The sequence below is a fragment of the Scomber scombrus genome, chromosome 8, assembly GCF_963691925.1.
Source record: "Scomber scombrus chromosome 8, fScoSco1.1, whole genome shotgun sequence".
NCBI lineage: Eukaryota > Metazoa > Chordata > Actinopteri > Scombriformes > Scombridae > Scomber > Scomber scombrus.
The window spans coordinates 32,095,347-32,113,720 of NC_084977.1; the positions used below are offsets into that span (position 1 = coordinate 32,095,347).

General features: G+C 40.8%; 1 protein-coding gene across 1 annotated transcript in view; it reads right to left on the minus strand.

Annotated features, from left to right (window-relative positions):
- Positions 1 to 9,683: 9,683 nt before the first annotated feature.
- The window catches only part of niban1a (niban apoptosis regulator 1a), a 36,344-nt gene continuing 27,653 nt past the window's right edge, over positions 9,684 to 18,374 (minus strand). The window contains 8 exon segments of the mRNA XM_062424888.1: positions 9,684 to 11,766; positions 11,857 to 11,968; positions 13,062 to 13,169; positions 13,894 to 14,004; positions 14,329 to 14,475; positions 15,619 to 15,806; positions 16,173 to 16,335; positions 16,589 to 16,693. Coding sequence (XP_062280872.1) covers positions 10,169 to 11,766; positions 11,857 to 11,968; positions 13,062 to 13,169; positions 13,894 to 14,004; positions 14,329 to 14,475; positions 15,619 to 15,806; positions 16,173 to 16,335; positions 16,589 to 16,693 — 2,532 coding nt within the window. The 3' untranslated portion in view covers positions 9,684 to 10,168.

Below are 18,374 nucleotides of genomic sequence, written 5' to 3' on the forward strand. Positions count from 1 at the left end.
TATTTGTCTAATCATAAATCTTGGCTCATAACTTCAGTCCATGTTTGGGAATATGTTAACCAAAGCAGAGAGAGACCCAACCCATAGGGGGCGCCACAAATGCCACAAAAATGCATTTAAATTATTAACCAAAATCTGATGTGCCAAATTGATCGGTTCAGGTTGTTATGGTCTATCACATATGTGCTCATAACACAAGATGCCTCTAAGCAAACCTGATTAAACTCACTGGAGACGTTGTGTCGTATCTACTGAACCAACTCAGCAAGTTTCGTTCAAATCTGATGAAGGCAGGCGGACGAAATGCTGGAACTTTGAGTGTGCGCTCATTGAAATGCTGCAGGGTTTGAGCTGATGAAACAAGAGTCTAACTGGTCTCAGGTCTTTTTAAATTGTGACAAGTGACTTTGCTAACGTTTGTGACGCCTGAAACCGGCTCGTTGCTGCTTTCGGCTTCAAATTTAGGCCAGTTGAGCTGCTTCCTTACGTTGAGGACAAAAGGTTTAAAAGCTGTGAGTTACCGCCTGCTGTATTTCCTCTCGCTGCTGAAGATGCTGAAGTACTTTATGACTCTGGCTCTATGTTTTGGGGTCGTTGTCATGCTGCAGAATACATTTGGGACCGATCAAACGCTTCCCTAATGTTCCATTACGGATAAAAACCTACACATCTAAAGAGCATAAAACTTCTCTTGCGACCGCTCGTGAGGGTCCAACTCTTTCCACCACGAAGCTGTCCTGTTTTTAAATGTTTTAAAAAGTTAAATATTAGGATAATACCTCAATGTCAAGACTTCTACAGGACTTATTGAGGTCCTGGAAGTCGTGAGGTGCGGCTGAGCTCTGCTGCCAGGCCGGGGTGTAACCAGCCAGCCAGCCACAGAAACAGGCAGACAGATGGTGTGACTCAGAGCTCCAGTGTTCATCCAGCCTCCTTTAGCTCGGCTCTCAAATCCCCCCTGACAGCCGTAGCGTGCGGAGAGGAAAAAGACATATTTCTACCCAGAGAGGAGGGTGTGGGGGGAGGAGGGGTGGTGGCAGGGGGGCAATGGCAAAACAGAGAGAATGAGGAGACGAGGGAGGGGTAGTCGGGGATATGCAGCAAGCTGTGTAACTGATCGCTGGAAGTGATTTGGCTAAAAACAACACGTCATTATAGGCGCTTGCAGGGGCAAAGCAAACAGCTCGTATTTTAGAGGGCCGGGAGAGGAGGACGACGGGCCGGGGCGGCAAAACGCTCCAAACTTCCAGAAAACAGAGAGAGAGAGAAACAGAGAGAGCGAGAGTGTGTTGGGATAAGTGTGAGATGTGTGAGATGTGGTGTCATCCATCAACATGACGAGGCGGTTGGAAGCATCGCTGTGACCCCAACGCCAGAGATGAGCATGTCAAGATAAATACTATTCGATATTCACAGGGGACTAATCAACCATTCTTGGAAGACTCCCCCTCCTAAACCTCCCCAAGTCTTTTTTGTTTTGATGTCATGTTCTTTAGTGATGCAACTGCAACGCCTGTCCAAATGAGCTAAAGTCTTAAATTGACTTCATCTGGTGACAAAGCGATTGATTAATTGATTGATTGTTGATCTGTGGATGGACTCCCACCTTCTGCCAGGTGCCTTGTTGTGCTAACTTTAACCCTGCACCTCATTTTCATGTTTGTACTCAAGCATCCAACCTATGTCACAGCAGCGCCGTAGCAAATGCTGCTACTGCCCTCGTGCGGGAAGCCGCCTCACAGTAACCCCAAACCACCAGGCACCAGTAAAAACATATTTCTTAAGACAATAGTCGCATGAACGGGCTTAATTTTCTTTATAATATAATGGCTGTTAAATTATGAATTCGAATATCATGACCCGATCCCTACCCGAAACCAGACGCTAAACTCCCAGCAGCTGCTTAGGAGATGGAGTGTGAAATCAGGCCCCCACCCTCTGTATCCACATCGCCATAGTAACTGATTTATACGGTGTAGATACAGGCCTTTTGTCATCCCCCCCCCCCCCCCCCCCCTCTGTTGCCGGGCGGAGGGCAGCCAGGTCCTTCGAGCTTGGCCGTCAGCCTCCGCCCTCGTCATGCCGTTGTGTTTTGACATCTCTCTGGTTTTTTATGGCTTGGCCACTCCGCTGTTTACCCCTCCAGCCATTAGCAGTCCATAACTCACACACTCATTGTGGATGTCCAACACCTGCAAGCATCAGGGCAGATGAATATTACATTAACTTTTTATGAGCCTTTTTTGACTGAGGGTTTGGGTGGGGGGTTCCCCAAGAGATGCCTGGTGTCAGAGCTCCACCTGGTGGTGTGGATGTGATCTCTATTAATCTTTCCCTTCTTTTTTTTCCTCCTTTTTTATGTTTAGTAACAGTTACACAATGAAAGAGTCCCTGAAATGTCTTATAATTCTACACTCTGTAGCCAAGAGTATGTGGACATCAGGTTATTTATGTGATGGTTCCTCCACTCTTCTGGTTTCCAGCAGATGTTGATGGATCCTGGCTGCAGGGATTCGCTCCCATTGAGCCGCGGGAGCTTTAGTGAGGTCGGACACTGACGCTGGATGTTGATGCGATCGGGTCTGGCTCGTTAATGTTAGATGGGGTCGAGGTCAGGACTCGACTGTGCAGGCCAGTCGAGTTCCTCCACAGCAGACTGGGAAAAGCATTTCTTTTATGGAGCTGAATCAGATCAAAATTACACAAAGTACATTTTCTTGATACCTTTCCTGGTGCTCGTAATATGTCACCTGGCAGCTGCACTGTTACAGATATAGGTTTGACTGCAGCTTGTTAAAATATGGCTGTTTAAACTATGCAGGAACTCTGTAATAAAGCCTGTACATATTAACCTTTGTGTCGTCCTCCCGGGTCAAATTGACCCCGTCTGTTTTGACTGTTCCTTCTTTCCTCCCTTCCTTCCTTCCGACTGTCCTTCCTCCCTCCCTCCTTCTCTCCTTCCTTCCTTCCGTCTGTCCTTCCTCCCTCCCTCCTTCTCTCCTTCTTTCCTTCCTCCATCCCCCTTTCTTCCTTCCTTCTGTCCTTCCTTCCTCCCTCCCTCCCTCCTTCTTTCCTTCCTCCATCCCCCTTTCTTCCTTCCTTCGTTCCTTCCTTCCTCCCTTCCTTCTTATCTCCCTCCTTCTGTCTTTCTTTCCTCACCATTATCTTCCTTCTTTCCTTTGTCCTTCTTTCCTTCCCTCCTTCCTTCCTCTATTCCTTTCTCCCTCCCTCTCTCCTTCCTTCTTTCCTCCCTTCCTTCCTTCCCTCCTTTCCTTTCTTCTTCCTTTCCTTCCTTTCTTCCTTCCTCCCTCCTTTCCTTCCTTCCTTCCTTCCTTCCTTCCTCCTTTCCTTCCTTCTTCCTACCTTCCTTCCTCCCTCCTTTCCTTCCTTCCTTCCTTCCTTCCTTCCTCCCTCCTTTCCTTCCTTCTTCCTCCCTTCCTTCCTCCCTCCCTTCCTTCTTTCTTTCCCTTCCTTCTTCCTCCCTTCCTTCCTTGACTCGAGGACAACAGGAGGGTTAAGTAAATTTAGTCAACCTTTATAGTCAGTCAGATTGGTATGGAGATCACAAGAACACTTACAAGGATTTTGTGGACTTTTACTTGTTTGTTGCATCTCGATCGAATGCTTTGTTTATCCTCGATCGTCCAAAATGTTTGTTTAACTTCAGATGTAATATGACTTTAATGCTTCTCTATTGACTATAGAGGTTTGTCACATCGAGTCCTGTTGAGTTTAAGGGATTGTTGTTCAACGCGCTGCTCGACCGGTCAAACAGAAGACTAGACCTGCAGCAGAAAAGCCAGTTCACCTTTGCACTTCCTGTTTCCTTTAGCTTCCCCCTGAGTCAGGTTCAGCTTTGGGCTACCATTCCTGCTCTGTTTGACCATTGGTTGCACCTCAAAAGCAAGATTTCTCTTTCTCCTGACTCTTTTATCTTCTGACCTTGTTAAAAAAATCAGTCTGGTGTCGGGAACAAAGAGTCCCAGTTCTGACCTCCATGATGTCTTACTGCATCTGACCTCCATGATGTCTTACTGCATCTGACCTCCATGATGTCTTACTGCATCTGACCCACACCAATTTTACCTGTGCTCTCGCTCTGTGTCTCTCTCTCTCTCCCTTTCTCTGTCTTTCTCTCTCTCTCTCTCTCTCTCTCTCTCTCTCTCTCTCTCTCTCTCTCTCTCTCTCTCTGTGATAGAGGCAGCAGATGGCGCCGTTTCACTCGCTGCCAAAGAAGATAAATGTGATGTTTTGATAACAAGAGAAAACTCAGTAAAGCCACAGATGCTGGAATAATACATTTTGACCTTCGTTTAGTTATATAGTCTATTTTAAAAAAGCAGAAAATGTTGAAAAATGTCGACTACAGTTTCCTCAAAACCCGACATGACGTCCTTAATCCAACATTAATCAATTACCAAAAAAGTTGGCAACTAATAATAATAATAATGACAAGAATCTGTAATGAAGTCCTTTCTTAAAACATACTTATATCTGACTTTATTAGAGTTTAAACTTTCCTTGAATTGCTTTTGTCTCACATTGAACTCATCAAATTGTTTTTATTCGTCCTCTTTTATCACGTAATTATTATGTGATTTGTGTATTTTGCTTGGATCGTTGAAACGTGCTCTAAATATACAGTTTACAATTATTATTATTGTTGTTGTTGTTGTAAAATCAGTCATTGCAGCTCTAAAAGTTATTATTTGTTGCAGTTCCATAATTTAGAAACATCTTAATGATTGTTTAAGAGCTTCTTCCTCCTCTGTTTCTCTCTGTAATCACATTATATGAATCTTTTCTTTCGTCAGTATGTCGGAGCAGTTCGTCACTTCATCATCGGATCGACCCGTCAGCTCGTACGGCTTCAGACCTGAGGAGCAGTTCTTCTTTAACTACAGCACCGCCTCCCGGTAAAAACCTGGACTCACTCTGTCTGTCACACATTAAACACTGAACTAACTGATGTCTTCTGTGTGTAGTATCTAGATGTATGTCTTCATTATTCATCTCCCTCAGAGCTTTATTATCATCCTAACCTTTTCATTCAGACTGTTATTAGTTCAACAATGTGATTTTATTCAAACGTACAGCACTGTTAATATTTAAGTGGCATTTTCGTGATGTTAAAGCACCAAAAAAATCTGTTAATTTTAACCCTTACATACTGCTCAATTTTTTACATGTGAGATCAGATTTTAGCTTGAAATTAGATGAACTTAACATACAAAGAAAGACATATATTCAACACATATTCATTCTTCACATTTAATATCATATGTTGGAATAGTTTCTCCTGTCTAATGAAACATTGGACTATTATAATATATATTCTTTCTTCACTCTGAAAGCTTAATTAATGATTAATCTCACTTTTATCTGTGACTGATGAGGTATTTATGAATGATTTGTGGTTCAGAAGTTTGTTATTGAGACTAATATGTGACGGGTCAGAATATGAACAGTATATAAGGGTTAAGATGCTGAAACTGATTCAGGGATGATTCCTAAAATAAAGAGTTTTTTTTTTTTCTTGTTTAAATAAAATAAAATCCTTATAATAGATTAAGGTTGTTTTAAATGGAAGGATTTATAAATAATAATATGTTTTACTTTGACTTTGATTGTTGATTTTAACACTGAAATTTATTTATTCATTTTATTTTTACCACAGTCTGCCTGAGGTGATGATTCACAAAAAAAAAACCTTACACACACACAAAAAAAAGAATCGATGTGTCTTATTGAACAAGTCTGGATTTATTCTCTATTTTTCTTATTATCAATGAATCCCAATTAATGATATTTGTCTCCTTTCTTAATTTGTCTGTGTCTCATTGGCTCTTACTGATAAATCTTTAAAAAATAGCTCACAAATATGAAGCTACATGATTAGAAAATACTCAGTAATTCACTAAAACAACAGGAGATAATAGCATTAGTAGCATTTGTTGGGGAACTATTTTCAGCGGCGGATGAATCCATATTTAATGCTCTAGTGATTATTCTGGCAGCATTACAGCGTGTGTGGAGGATTGAGCCAATATAAACTATCATATAAACTATTATTGACATCATTTTAATAGTTTTTAGACCATGATGGCACAGAGGAGTAAGATACACACAATAGTGTAATACAATACAAAAAGTAGATTTTTAATGGGATTTATTGGCAATAAGAAACTATTGCTGGGATTAATTTAGAGGTGAAGATGTCACTGGATGAAATGTTAATATATGTCAGTGGTTCTTAACTTTATTTTGCTTGTGACACTTTAAAAATCGAGATGACCCAACAGCACAGGCCTTAGTGAGGACAGTTTGACCAAAAAAAACTTTAATTTTCCTTTTCAGATTGTTTAATGTTAAAGATTTAAATATTTAAAGCTTTAAGCCTCCTGTTGTCCTCGAGGGAAGGAAGGGAGGAAGAAGGAAGGAGGGAGGAAGGGAGGAAGGGAGGAAGAAAGGAAAGGAAGGAAAGGAAAGGAGGGAGGAAGGAAGGAAATGAGGGAGGAGGGAAGGAAGGAAGGAAGGGGGATGGAAGAAGGAAGGGAGGAAAGAGAGGAAGGAAAGAAAGAGAGAAGGAGGGAAGAAAGGAGGAAGGGAGGAAGGAAAGGTAGGAAAGAAAGAGAGAAGGAGGGAGGAAGGAACAGTTAAAACAGCCAACACGAAGCTTTAAAAAGGTGAAACTATCCAGTATGTCAAATGAAAAAAAGAGCAAAAAATTGGACTTTTATGAACCTTTTCTTTCTCAACGAACCCTTTTAATCATCTGTTTAACTGCTCAGATTCATCTTGATGTCCTGAACACAACGTTTGAGCCACTTGGTTATATATAATATTAGACATGCAGCTGTTTTAGAAAAACTCTATATTTGGATATTTCTCCTTGTTCTGCCTTTTTTGCACCGTCTGCACTGTACTGAAATCAAAGCGCTGGATTAAGATGTCGTTTCTCTTTTTATTTATGTGAATGTAATTTAAGGGGAGAAACATTAACTGCCTCTAATGTCTTATCTGTGTTTTTAAATATGAACAAATGTTAAAAGGAATATGTCGTATTTTATTCTTTATCTCGTCCTCGATGTGCCTGGAGCGCCGCTTGAAATATGACTTCTTCTGTGGTGCAATATATCAAATAAATAGAGGGAATATTATCGTTGTCAGACTGTACTTAATCTATTTCAGATGTAGGATTTGCTTACTTACATGCAGGTTTTTTTCATATTTCTCAGTGCAGTGTATGTGTGTGTTTGAGTGTGTGTGGTTAGTTAATTAAAGTGTTCATGTGGAGCATAAATAAATACATATATAATCTAATAACATCACGCTGCGTTTGTTTTATTGTCAAATTAAACTTTTTTTTATTATTTGTGATGTTTTCCCAGGCTGGGAGTTCCGGGCCTCTGAAATGATGTTAATGCGGAAGTAGCTTAAAACTGCATTCTATCAAAAGGCCACCAGGGGGCGACCGTTTTGGTGTCAAAAGGACTTCCGTCTCTATACAAGTCAATGGAGAATTCACCAACTTCCCACTTGATTGCTAACCTCAGTAAACGTTTTCAAAATGTGTTTATGGTCTCAATCGCTAGTTTAAAGCCTTCTTCAATGCAGTATGATGTTCATTTGGGACATTTTGGCCTCCCTGATTTTATATGTGACGATAAAGCAGGGTATGCATTAGGGCGTGGCTACGTCGTGATTGACAGGTTGATTGGTTCACAGGTTCAGGAGGGCGCCTCATGCACCTCCTGATGCCCATATAAGTAGAATCCCTGTTTTTATTTTTCCCAGCATGCACCTGAAATTTTCAAGATGGCGCTGCTCAGATCCGATACTATTGGCCTCCGAGCAGCAGTCCACAAACCGACGGGTGACATCACGGATGTAACGTCCATTTCTTATATACAGTCTGTGTTTTCCCCCTAAATTTCAAACCAGCTCACACAGAAACAGTTTGACATCATGTTTGTTTTATAGTCTCTTTATTTAATATTTCCACACTGTTTTCCATTAAACCCACATTCAGTATTTCTCCCCCTGTGTTATATACTATTACTGTACACTGTGTTAAACTATAACCGTGTCTGTATGAGATGCTCTACACACAGGTATAACAGGCACAAGGTGATGCTCAGGTATTCACAGGATCGGATCGGTCTCTACGGCAACCGGTCTCTACGGCAACCACATCCAACATGAAGGAGTGAAAGAGGTTGGTTTCCTTCATCGCAGGATCTACTGTTAAAAAAACAAAAGGCACGTGGACGTTCTGTTGAAGGCACTTAAAAAAGCTACTTCTTCAGGTCCCTTTTAAAAAAATTTAAATAAAAATCCTTCAGTAGGTGAAAAATAATCACGTAAAGGAAAAAAATGTTCCCGAACTAACAGCTTCAGTAAGAAATGGGAAGTAGTTGATGTGGTTTAATATATTAATGTTGAATGATCTAAAACGCTACTGCGAAGTCGGCTAGTTTAAAGGAATAATTTGGGAATTTTGGGAAATATGCTTATTTTTTTTCTATCTGTGAGTCAGATCAGAAGATGGATGTTCAGTCTCATGTCCGAACTATAAAAAAACACCAACCAGCATCTCTGAAACTCACTGATTAACATGTTTTTTATCTTGTAAAAATGAGTGTGTTAGGTTTGTTTTTATATATATATAAGTACAGTCCATTTTTAGTTATTTATAGTAACTCTATAAATAATACATTTATATTATAATGTTTCAGTTTGTGTTCAGATTAAAGAAAAACCTGCAATAATGTGTTAATGAATGAGCTTTAGAGGTGTTGGTAGATGTGCTTTTTTTCTCCACTGTGGAGCCATGCTAGCAGTTCCATCTACTTCCAGTCTTTATGCTAAGCTAAGCTAACCATGTCCGTGACTCCAGCTCATTTATGTCGTACTACATAATAAACACAGTATGTACGTTATGGATGGTGGAGATGACAAGATGTGATCGTCATCTGACAGACACAAAAATTACATTAAATCCATTAAATGTATGTTTATCCATGTTAAGTGCCAGTTCAGGATTATCTGAGTTTCTCAGTCGTAATTTACAGATGATAAACTCATAATTACAATAACTCCTTTATGTCATGTTGAGAGATGTTTTCATCTACTTCCAGTCTTCATGCTGAGCTCAAGATGGTTTCTATGGTAACTGAGTTTGTCGTTCGAGGGTTTAAAATACCGTGCATTAACAAAATTACAATTTAAATCCATTAAATGTCATTAATTACATTACAAAAAAACCAACAGAGGCTGACGTGAGGCATCCACGTTAAGTACCAGGTAAGGTAATGTTGGGGCTTTTCTTTGGTGTAATTATGTAATTTACAGGTGATAAAACTCATAATTACAATTATTCCTTTACGTCATGAACGCAGCATAAAGAGATTTCCCTGTTCGTTATGTTTACATTCAGTGTTTCTTATTAAAACTCACTGTGTGAATCCTTTAGGTCCAACAAACATGCTGAATAAGTTTCCTTCCTCATAAAATATTTTAAATCCTTCAGTTTAAAGTTCACATTTATGTTTACTAGCTTTCAGTCTTCTTCTTCTCTGCTGTTGTTGGAGCACTAAAGGTTTATTTTGTCCTGTTCAGCCTTTGTAGGTGCAGATTTGAATAAGTGCTCTTTAAATGAACTTTATGATTACTATAATTATTAGAATCTAGAGGCCTAAAATTCTCCTTTAACACAATCATGAGGTTGATTAACTCTCTGTAAGAAAGAATAAGCATATTTCCCAAAATTGTTTAACTATTCCCTTAAAATAAAACGGATGAATAAACCTAATTAATAACACAGTTTTAAAAAAAGTCTCTTTTCTGACTTGTGTAATAAAATAGTTTTAAATCTACATTTTCTAAATTAATCTGATGCTAAAGTAATTTTTGTGTATATGAAACTAAGACATTCCTGTCCATCTCACAGAGCAGATGTATTGATTGTATAAATAATTTATCAGAATTTCATGCATAAAATGTCCCTTTGGAAGCTTTTGTGATCTTTCCTCAAGAGTCTTTTCCTTGTTTTTTCACGTTGACTCTTTCTTTATATTCCGGTGATAATTTGATTCCTTTCAGCAGAACATATGTTTTATAATAATTATTTAGTCCCATATTTGTCCTTCCTGTCCTGTGACACGCTTCACTCCTCCGTCGGTACTCCGCTGGGATAACGCTGCAGCAGCTCCTCCACCTCGATCACCTCCACCACCAGGTTGCGGATCTCTTTGATGCAGTCCAGAGGCGGATCTTCAGGGTTGGACGGTTCATCCTCTGTTGCTTCAGGACTGGACGGTGCTTCCTGTTTGGCTTCAGGACTGGACGGTACTTCCTGTTTGGCTTCAGGACTGGACGGTACTTCCTTTTTGGCGGATTCATCGTGAACTTCTGCCGCCTCTACCGATTCCACGCTCACAGCTTCTGTCTGAGGTGACGGCTCCTCGTTAGTAGTTTTCTCCTCTGCAGGTTCGTCTGAGCTCGCATGTTTGACTTCCTCTTCCTCCACGACATCAGTGGTTGTCATGACGACATCCTCGCCGCTCTGCAACACTTTCGTCTCCTCCGTGGACGATGATACATCTGACGGTGGTGACTCGCTTCCTGCCGACACATCCAGAGAGTTCGGCTCAGCTCTCACATCTTCCTCTGCCTTCAGGTCAGAGCTGGGTGTAATTACAGCTGTTTTACCACCAGAGGGAGCCGCTGACTTGTCTTCTGCGCTCTCAGGTTGAGCCTCGTCACTGCTGCTGGCTGCAATTTGGGAACCATTACATTCTGTTGCAGGGGTTACTGGTTCAGGTTCAGGCTCTGCAGCTTCAGCAGGAGCTTCACTGTGTGCTGCAGCTTCTTCTACATCTGCTTTAATACTTTCTACAACAGTGGTGATTTCTGACGAGGTGATTTCTGCGTCCATGTTCTGGATCTGCAGCTCAGGACTTGTCTCAGCTTCAGTTGTTACAGTGGAGATCTCTTTATCTTCTTGGATCTCAGTCTGAGCAGCTGCTGCTCCGCTAACATCCTGCGTCTCACTCACAGCTGCTGTTTCTGCTGGAGCTGTGGTCGTTTCTGCTGGAGCTGCTGCTGGAGCCTCAGGTGCCTTAGGTGATTCAGGTACGATAGGTACAACAGATGCCACAGAAGCCTCAGATGTCTCAGATACGATAGGTACAACAGGTGCCTCAGGTGTTTCAGGTACAACAGATGCCACAGAAGCCTCAGATTTCTTGGGTACGACAGGTGTGACAGGAGCCTCAGGTGCCTCAGATTTCTTGGGTACGACAGGTGTGACAGGTGCTTCAGGTGCCACAGTGCTGCTGGTCTCTGCCTGCACACTCTGGACGACTTCCTCTGCCTTGGCTGCTGGCAGCGTCGCCTCCTGACTGATGGCGACACTCTCAGCAGCTTCTTTCTGTTCGATCTCTCCAAGCGGCGTCTCAATGACCATAACACCTGCAGAGGGTTCACTCTGCTGCAGCACGGTGTCCTTTTTCTCTTCCTTCTGCTCCTTCTGCTCCTTCTTGGGGCTGGAAGACAAACCGTTGACCACGAGAGGAGAGGGCGGGCACGGGGATGGGGGCGTGGCCTCAGTGGAGGTTTTAGCGGGGGAGGCCAGCAGCATGGCAGGGCTGCCAGGAGTGGACCGGGACGGAGAGGAGAGGCTGGAGCGGCTGGACTCGCTCACCAGGTCTCTGCTGTCTGTGAACAGGTTGTACTTCTTCAGGCTCGCGGCCTCCTTCACCACTGCAGGACCAAACAGGAACAGGAAGCATTAGAGAGTGTTTGTTTGGCTGATTCAACATCTGTAGCGTAACACTGTCGGTGTGATCGTACCTTGTGTGACTTCCTTGTCCAGAGTTTGGAGGAGGACGCCTTCATAAACGTTCTCGACGTGGATGAAGTTTGAGTGATCGGCGTAGACGGACGGCTCCAGAGCCTGAAGCTCCTGTAGAGAGAAAAAGACGCATGGGTCAAACTTTAATAAGACTGTTAAATTATCTTATTCAGTAGTTGAATATGTTTTAGTCTATTCAGCCTTCATCAGGTGTATCTGTGAGTTAGTTTCCTCCAACGTGACTGTTGCAAAAATCAGATGTGCAGAGATTCTTTCCCTCTGTAATCTGTAATCATTCCTCATGTTCATACTGTCCACACAGGCATTTAAAGTAGATGATCAGCTTCTATTGAGCTTCAGCAGTCTGAGTTAGTCATATCAAATGATATCTGACACATTTACAGTCTTTTTAGCATCAGATTCCCTCTTAGTGTTTGAGCCTGTTGAGCTGTGGTGGAAGTATAGTAACACAAAGACTTTGCTACTAAAAACACTGTAACGTTGAAACATAGAAGATTTGACTCAGTTACTCTCCTCCTCTTCTTTCTTTCTTTCTTTCTTTCTTTCTTTCTTTCTTTCTTTCTTTCTTTCTTTCTTTCTTTCTTCTTGTTCTGTCTTTCTCCTCCTCCCTTTTTCCCTTAATTTTCCTTTCATTTTTCTTTCTTTCTTTCTTTTTTGTTTTTCTTTCTTCCTCTTCTTACTTTCCTTCTTTCTTTTCTTCATCTTCCTCCTTTCTTTCTCTCTCTTCCTTTATTCATCTTTTCCCCCTCCTTGTTATTCTTTCTTCCTCTTCTTCCTCATTCAGACGACTGAAGCTTCATATTAGCTTCAGATCAACTTTTAAATCCATGTTTCCACAGAAGGAGGACTGTGGATTTAGTCCTCCATCACTTCCATTGTAAACATTATGAAGGATCTTCTAATGGTCAGTATGAACAGGAGGAATCATTACAGCAAGATAAACACAATTAATGTTCATTTAAGCTCCTGACTGTCGTTGAGCACAGACTTGAAAAATTGTGAACTGATCCTTTAAACATTTAACAGTTCCTACAAACATCTTCTGCTCTTTATGTGGCAGCAGCTCTACCGTGTGTGTGTGTGTGTGTGTGTGTGTGTGTGTGTGTGTGTGTGTGTGTGTGTGTGTGTGTGTGTGTGTGTGTGTGTGTGTGTGTGTGTGTGTGTGTGTGTGTGTGAGACTCACAGTTTTGCAGGTGGGAGCCAGGTTCTTCTTGATGAAGGGCAGAGTGATGGAGACCAAAGCATCCTGGAAGCTCCTCTTCCTCACTGTGCTGCTGTCATAGTCATATTGCTGCAGGACACACAGAGTTCAAAGGTCAGTGCATGTGGAGTTTATTTACTTAACTATAACTATAAAAACATTTCATCACCATCTTAACTACACACAGATACTGTAGAACTTTAAAACTCACTTTCTCACTTTCTCATTAGGATTTTCAGCTGGTTAAAATATGTTTCCACAGATTGAAAGTTAACAGTATCAAAAACATGAGAATGGCCAAATTACTTGCATCACCTTCTTTTTTACTAATTAAGTACTTAATTTCCAAACATTTTCACATGTTTTATATGAGTTCTTTACTGCTTTTATCTCATTGTATTGTGTATTTTGGGTATTTTATCCTTTTTTTCTTTTTTTAAAAATTCTGTACTTTTATTCACTGGATTTAATTTAATTTAATTGATGTGCTGATTTGTTTTCATTTTTTTTGTAACAGTTTTAAGATCCTATGTAATGAAGTCTATTATTATTATTATAAACTTTAATTATGCAGCATTTTTCAAAACTTCAAAAAAGAGCTATAAAATGAGACAATTAAATATGATACAATACTCTTAGTAATAATTAACCAATAAAACAACAGTAGTAATAAAAATTGCTGTTATTTTATTTTATTTTTACCTATAATATTAGTAGTAATTGTATGTTTTGGCACTTTGAAACTGTTAAAACTCCCATAATTTAAACTATTTAATTCCAGCAGCAGCTTTTGTGTCTCTATGGATGATCAGACCTTGAGCACTCGGTGTTTGGCCTTCTCGATGGCCGATCCGGCTCCGTCTGGATTATCCTGCACGGCTTTATAGAGGAGCTGCTCAAATGTGCACGCTGCGTTCTCCATCAGCTGAGCCCAAAAACACACAGGAGGAGAGAAAAGATCAGATCAGACTGCAGTTTACTGACATAAATACACACACACACACACACACACACACACACACACACACACACAGTAAACAGCTGGAGAATGAATCAACAGGCCACATCTGATTCATCATGAGTTCAGCTCAGAAACGCTGAATCAATATAATGAAAGAACATCTGTTACAATCACAAGTGTGTCATAAATGTTTAAAATGTAAAATTACCGAGTCAGAAAATTCCTCCACCCACTCCGTCTATGTGTGTATGTGAGTGTGTATGTGTGTGTACACATAGACAGCTGTACCTGCTGCAGGTCTATCTGAGCGCTGTGTATAACTCCGGTGATGTCTGAGAAACCAAATCTCTCCTGCAGATGTTGTAGTTTCTGCTGCAGGGAGCCGATCTTCTGGAAGCAGCTCAGCAGGTTCGGCCTCGCCATGTCGGCCAGAGCCTGAAAGAGAGAGAGAGAGATGCAGTAAGACATCATGGAGGTCAGTCGCAGTAAGACATCATGGAGGTCAGATGCAGTAAGACATCATGGAGGTCAGCTGCAGTAAAACATCATTGAGGTCAGATGCAGTACGACATCATGGAGGTCAGATGCAGTACGACATCATGGAGGTCAGTTACAGTAAAACATCATGGAGGTCAGATGCAGTAAGACATCATGGAGGTCAGATGCAGTAAGACATCATGGAGGTCAGTTACAGTAAGACATCATGGAGGTCAGTTACAGTAAGACATCATGGAGGTCAGATGCAGTAAGACATCATGGAGGTCAGATGCAGTAAGACATCATGGAGGTCAGAACTGGGACTTTGTTACAGATACCAGACTGATTTTTTTTAACAAGGTCAGAAGATAAGAGTCGTAGAGAGAACTTTATTGTAAAATCCAGATGTTTTTATATGTAGCACAACATGTTAGCTGTGTTTCTATACATTCTCAGTGGCGTTTGCTTTACACAGAATTACTCTGAGACTGAAAACATGATCCCTGTTATTAGTCTTTGGAGCGAGCAGCTGCACTGGGTCACATGTTCCCTCATTATGAAGAGTCAGTGACATGTTTTTAACAGTTTATAAACAACAATAGAAGAATAAGATATCAGACTTTGGACACACACACACACAATACCTGTTAGTAGATCAGTTCATTGTTGGTTTGATTCTGCACATGAGATTTATTGACTATATAGAAAAGGATAAGACATCCTTTCAGACTCCAAGCGGGCAAAAGTTCAAATTTAAACTTTTTAATGAGTTTGTTTTTTGGGAGGAGCCTAATTAAATAGATCTTAGAAGTTGGTTCATGAATCCAGGTGAGATCAGGTGTGTTGATAGAGGTTAAATATCAGGTTGAGATTTGTGTTTAATAAGTAAAAACAGGTTTAATCACTGCTGACAGTTCAGTCAGAGCTTCAGGTGTGTTTTATATCAGTATCAGCTGATGCAGCCTCGAGGACAAATATTCAGTTTGGTGATTATGTAACCGCACTCGTCTGTCTGATTTGATTTATTTCCCTCTTTAAGTTTATTTGAGCTTCAATGACAGGAAAAAAAAGTTTAAAAAAATCGGATAAAGATGAACAAACCTTCTTGAGTTCGTCGTTCTTGGCTCCCTGCAGGTATTCCTGACACACCTGGTCCATCATGCTCTCGCTCAGCTGTCGTCCGTCGTGGAAACCAGAGCTGATCGGCTCCATCAGTTCCTCCAGAACGGAGCCAAGGTACGGCTGCACGCTCTCACTGCACAGCTTCTCTGCTGGCTCCGATACTTTGGCTGAAGAAAGAAAAAATAAGTATTTAATTTATTTACCGAGCACAAACCTGAGAGAAAGTTTAATTATAATGCATTATCTGTTTTTTTACAACTGTGTTATATAACCCTTAAAGGAGGAGGAGCATAAAGTAACATAGTGTGTTCATAGACTATATTTATATATAGACTGTTTGGTAAATGTTTACCCTATAGAGCAGCGAGGAACCATATACGATAACTTCACTGACTTTGATTCACAACATAAAAATGAAAACCAGCGACAGTTTCATTCCCATCTATCAGAGAGGAATGCGGCTCATCCTGCATGTGACAGCGACTCTCAGTGAGTATCAGTTTCAGGCGGAGAAACAACAACAACAACTTTACCTCTGACTTTCTCCTCCAGCTGCTGTCTGGAGTTGAGGATCTGGTCCATGTCTGAGTGGATCAGTACTTCCTGCTGCCGGACCGACAGTCGACAGTCCTCCTTCAGCGCAGACAGACCTTCCAACAGATGCTCTTGCACCAGGATGTAGGCCGCCTCCACCGTCTGAGCACCAAAACAACTCATTACATATACTGCAGAGATTTAAAATGTGCTGTTTCATTTATAGTTTAAATCAATAGAACCTGCATGAAAGCTGCCATAATAAAGTTGGATTAAATAATTTCATAACTTTTCCTTGTTGTTTTTGTTTGCCTCATCTCTGCAGCAGCATTTGTGAGATAATTTTAGCAAAGATAAATAAAAATGAAAGTAATACTACATTTAAAATGAAGTTAAAAGTTACAGTTTGACTCACAGCAAACCAGACTCTCTTCTTCTCGGTCTTCTTGGCTTTGAGGCGAGGCAGCATGTCTTTCTCTAGAGACGGCAGCAGCTGCTCCATGACCAGGTTCCCCATCACCTGAAACACCAAAACATCCGTCAATGAGTCAATGATTCAATGAGTCAATGATTCAATGAGTCAATGATTCACACGAGTAAAATAAGAGCAAACCAGACAAAGAACTTCTCCAGAAACACAGTGTGGAGAATCAAGACTTTAAACTGTTTATAATGAAATGAAAAAGAAAGAAATCATCACGCCTACGTAAGAAGCTGCAGACAGAAAACATTTAACTAATTTTTATATAAATCATTATAGCTACAGCTGCAACTAACAATTACTTTAGTTGCAATTATTGATGTGAATATTTTGTCAATTATTTAATCAGTTGGTTTATTATTTTAACATGTTAAATGCTCAGTTTACCATCATGTATGACAAAGAAAAATCAGATAAATCTTCATTATAAAGAAGCTGGAAACAATAGTTGCCAGTTGACTTCCTGTCAATAAAGTAATCAATTAATCAATTAACTGATTGAGCTGCAGACAGAAAACATTTAAGTCATTTTTCAGTAAATACACAGATTAACTAACTTTAAACACATAGCTACAGCTGTAACTAACAATTACTTTAATCATCAATCTGTATATTATAAGAGCCCGACAGATATTATCCGTCGATATCGGTCTATTATGTGTGTTTCTGTACATATTCTGTATGTATAAGAGGAGAGTTTTTTTTACTCCTAATATCTGTATCGGCTCCCAAATATCCAGTATTGGTCGGGCTCTATGTATTATATTATCAATCAGTTAATCAATTGGTTTATTTAAATGTCAGTGTTCAGTTTAATATCATCTATGACAAAGAAAAAGCAGAAAATCTTCATTATAAAAGAAGCTGGAAACTATTAGTTGCTTTAGTTTTTTGTCATTTTCTGCAGAATAAAAAAAAGAAACAATTATGAAACGAGTTGCAAATTTAATTTTCTGTCAAATCGAGTGATCAATTAATCGATTAATCAATTAACTGTTGCAAATCTGCACACCTCACTGTATGAGTGCAGTCTGTGTTCTGTGCAGCTGTGCCTTTAAAAACAGGGTGAAGCTGTTTGTGCCGCCAACATTTCAGTCATTCCACTAATTTCTCTGCTCTGACTCTCTGTGTGTGTGTGTGTGTGTGTGTGTGTGTGTGTGTGTGTGTGCGTGTGTGTGTGTGTGTGTGTGTGTGTTTGTGTGTGTGTGTGTGTGTGTGTGTGTGCGTGTGTGTGTGTGTGTGTGTGTTTGTGTGTGTGTGTGAGTGGTTGTGTGTGAGTGGTGTGTGTGTGTGGTTGTGTGTGTGTGTGTGTGTGTGTGTGTGTGTGTGTGTGTGTGTGTGTGTGTGTGTGTGTGTGTGTGTGTGTGTGTGTGTGTGTGTGTGAGTGGTTGTGTGTGAGTGGTTGTGTGTGTGGTTGTGTGTGTGTGTGTGTGTGTGTGTGTGTGTGTGTGTGTGTGTGTGTGTGTGTGTGTGTGTGTGTGTGTGTGTGTGTGTGTGTGTGTGTGAGTGGTTGTGTGTGTGGTTGTGTGTGTGTGTCGGTGAGTGAGTGCAGGCGTGTGTGTGTGCGTGTGTGTGTCTGTGTGTGTGTGTGTGGTTGTGTGTGGGTGTCGGTGTGTGTGTGTGTGGGTGTCGGTGTGTGTGTGTGTGTGTGTGTGTGTGTGTGTCTGGTTGTGTGTGGTTGTGTGTGTGTGTGTGTGGTTGTGTGTGGTTGTGTGTGTGT